Genomic DNA, 3638 nt, shown 5'->3' with positions numbered 1-3638 from the left:
GTTATCATGAAGGCACTCAAAACTGCGTTTTTCTGTTATAAACATGAACGGTTCAAGTTTGACAGAATTATGTTCATCCATTGGTTTAATCGAATTTGAGTGCCTTAATGATAACCAAATTGGCTGAAATTTTGCAAAGATGATCTATACACTAGTATCTAAAGACTAGACGGTGGAGATGTGAAAATTCGATTGAAAAGTGAGTCTAAAGTGAAAATCCGCACCATAAGAATAAATAAAGACTTCCTTAGCCAAGAAAGCCTGTGTATATATATATATATATATCAAAAACGATGTGAAATGGACGTCCGCACTCTCCGTTCTCCACCGTCTGGCGCTGACGATGGCGTGCCTCCACCCAAGCGGACACCAGAGGCGTCCCCGACCACTTTCCCTTCCTGGCGAGTCCGTCGAATTCCAGTTTTCCGGTGAAATCGACTTTGTCTGAAGTTTTGGGTGGAGATTGCTGCCCAGACCTTCAAATCGATCTCGCCGGGAAGGGAAAGTGGTCGGGGACGCCTCTGGTGTCCGCTCGGGTGGACGAGCGCCGTCGCCGGCACCGGACGGTGGAGAACGGAGGGACGTCCGCACTTTAAGCCCAGTGCGGACGTCCGCTTCTTAGTGGGCCTCTATATATATATATCTGACTTTATGCCTGCTCAATATCTAAAGAGCTGAGTTTGCAAAGACCTGTGTAGGAGAAAATTATTTTTTATGATGTCTACTTCTAAGTGATTTTTATTTTAATGTCCTTTTGATTATCTTCAAAATTTGACCCATATATATTGGAAACACCTTACTTGTTATCCCTTTCAACAGAGTTCAATGTTGTAGTGCTCTGTTTCTCAGACTCCTTAGGAGTCCTTTGTGAAATTAGTGATTTTGTTGAACAAACAAAACTAGCATTGCCTTATCAATTTCATTGTTTTTTTTTTTAGAGAATAATTTCATTGTTAACTTTTTTTGGCAGTGGAATCACACTTACAAAGCTAGTTGGAGTGATTGTCCTTTGCTTCTCAAGATCAGAAATTTTTGTGGTGTCTATCTCTCTCTCAGCTTCAATTACTTTTAGCGATGCTCAATAGCTGTAAAGTAGCCTTCTGATTTTGCAGGTTTATTATTTCCAAATGTACCTGGCGTTGGTTCTTATTGGTTTCTTGCATGGGCTTGTATTTTTACCGGTAAGTTTGGGAACTCCTTCTGTCATAGTTATTGCTCTTGTACTGATATGAGATTTTGCACCACTGATGACACTTTTTCTGTTTTGTATCATGGAATTCCCTATCTCTTGTATTCCCTACTTGGCCTCAAGTCGGAATCAACATGCAATCCGTGGTAAAACTGATTATAACTGAGCTCGCCTTTTATATTTTGCAGGTGGTGTTGAGCATGTTTGGTCCACTGAAGAGGCTTACAAATATTGAGATTCAAGAAGTTGAATCTTCATCAAACTTGAGGTGATAATTGTGGAAGTTCATCTTCGCCATTTGAGGCCAAGATTCTGCTCTTGTGCTTGGAATACGAGGATATGTTGTAGAATTTATCCCAAGGAAAACAGATTTAGTTGTGATGTATAGGATTTTATTGCATCACTGATTTACTGCACACATTTTGGTAGAGAAACTCTATATCATACACATGTTAGGTTTGGAGCGGTAATTCATGTCATAAATGAGATACTATTTATGGGAAACTCACCTATAAAAGCGAGCTCACAGATATACGGTTTTATCATGTGAACAGTGTGAAGATGATAGGACACTGCTGCTCTCTAACCAAACCATTGAAAGGAAGTGTAAAATTCTAAAACTAAAATTTTTGCGTTGTGGTAAAAATAGATTAGTAGGGTGGTAATAGCTGCACTCATTATTATCTATGTAGCGTTCATTTATAAAGATTTTACAGTAGCATCTTGAGACTTCTAAGTTCTTTCTCCTTTGATCAACAAAAAAAAGTTCTTTCTCTGAGGGTGTTCAGAAATGTGGAGGTGGAGGAATCAAATGACAACTGAATGATTAGTCTGGCATTGTACAAAAATGTGAATCAGTCAGTGAAGTCTAAGGAAGTAACCTTAGATTTTGGAGAGCATGTGATACGTGATATGGCTCCTCTTAGGTGAGCAAGTCATGAATTTCTTGAAGTTCTTTGATTACCTCCATCATCATTACCTCATTATATCCTGCAAAGTTCTTTGATTGAGAAACTGGAATTGTGCGATCCTTCATGTATGTAAAATGTTTGCATATGTATATGATTCGGCATAGTGGATATACATTGAATGTGAGATCCACACGACTTCTTGGACTAATCAGGTTACTGTATTAGAAAGTCTAAGAAGACGGGTGATATGAGAGAGAGACTGATAGCTGTACTTGACCTCTGGATACTCAGCTGCGCACCAAAATCCTTATCCATAGATTTGGAATACGATTGAAAGGGTCTATTAAGGGCAGTAAGGGGTATATTGGGGACAGTATGAGGTCTGGTGGGGTTTCTATTGGGGGTGGTATAGGGTCTATTGGGAGTAGTATGAGGTCTGTCGGGGTTTTAGTGTGGGCTGTATGGGGTCTATTAGGGGCAGAAGGACGTCTAATAAGAGACAATAGATGGTATATTGAGGTCCCAATCTTACCTTAAAAATCTGATTGGTTAAAGAGGTTAACTGACAATCTTTAGGTCATGGATTCAAACCTCATTGACATATGTAAGGTGTGTGAGTTATTTAATAAATGTTCTTTTAAAAAAAAAAAAAAAAAGACAACTATCACAAATAGGGCGTCTATTACTATTGTATGAGAAATTTTAAATACACACCCCTAATATCTTAATACACACCCCTTACTTAATACACTACCTATCAAGTTTTTCATTTCAATATTATACTTAATACACATCCCAAACTGTCTAAAATGCCCTTAATTTATGAAATATTCCGTTATTTAATATAATTAATATATATTTACTATTTGGTACCTCTTTTTACATATTATTTCGTCTAATTTTTGCTATAAATTTTTGGTTATCATCGTTCAATTTATAATCAAATGATTATTGTTATATCTCAACTCTAAATCATCAATACAAGTTTTCAAAATTCACAAGAGCACAACTGTAGAAGTACAGTAGCTATTAAACATAGATAACTAGTTATTCGATAAAAATGTCATGATAAAGATACAGTATTTGACAATATGATATGCAAGATCAAACTAAAGATCAAACTAAAGCTGATAAAGATGCAGTACTTGACAATATAATCTGTAAGATCAAATTAAAGCTGATACGGATACAAAAAAAAAAAAAAAAGAACAACCAAAATGAATTGTGGAGAAGAATTAGGGTTAGAGGAGAAGACATGTTTTCGAAAATTTTAGGGTAAAAGACGTTGAAAAGAATACTTCTAGCGTGATTTTTTTTTTAATAATAGATGTATGTTTTGGTCATTTAGCTTACCTATAAAATCTCAACAGAAACATAAAATAGTAAGGGTGTGTATTAAGAGATTAGGGGTGTGTATTTAAAATTTCTTCTATTGTATATATCATTGTTGCTGAATACAAAATTACATCTATCATAGCAATGGTTTAACATTGAGAACATCCCTCATTTATGTTCTCAAAACATTTTCAAACAAAAGA

General features: G+C 36.1%; 1 protein-coding gene across 1 annotated transcript in view; it reads left to right on the top strand.

The window, feature by feature from the left end:
* Positions 1 to 1609, top strand: part of LOC101310669 (niemann-Pick C1 protein-like) — a 22384-nt gene extending 20775 nt beyond the window's left edge. The window contains exons 35-37 of the mRNA XM_004292258.1: positions 971 to 1037; positions 1113 to 1181; positions 1378 to 1609. Coding sequence (XP_004292306.1) covers positions 971 to 1037; positions 1113 to 1181; positions 1378 to 1461 — 220 coding nt within the window. The 3' untranslated portion in view covers positions 1462 to 1609. The remainder of the gene's footprint in view (positions 1 to 970; positions 1038 to 1112; positions 1182 to 1377) is intronic.
* Positions 1610 to 3638: the final 2029 nt, after the last annotated feature.

Source organism: Fragaria vesca, linkage group LG2 (assembly GCF_000184155.1).
Source record: "Fragaria vesca subsp. vesca linkage group LG2, FraVesHawaii_1.0, whole genome shotgun sequence".
Lineage (NCBI taxonomy): Eukaryota > Viridiplantae > Streptophyta > Magnoliopsida > Rosales > Rosaceae > Fragaria > Fragaria vesca.
Note: the sequence above shows the minus strand (reverse complement) of the source record. Positions and strands in the feature narration are given on the sequence as shown.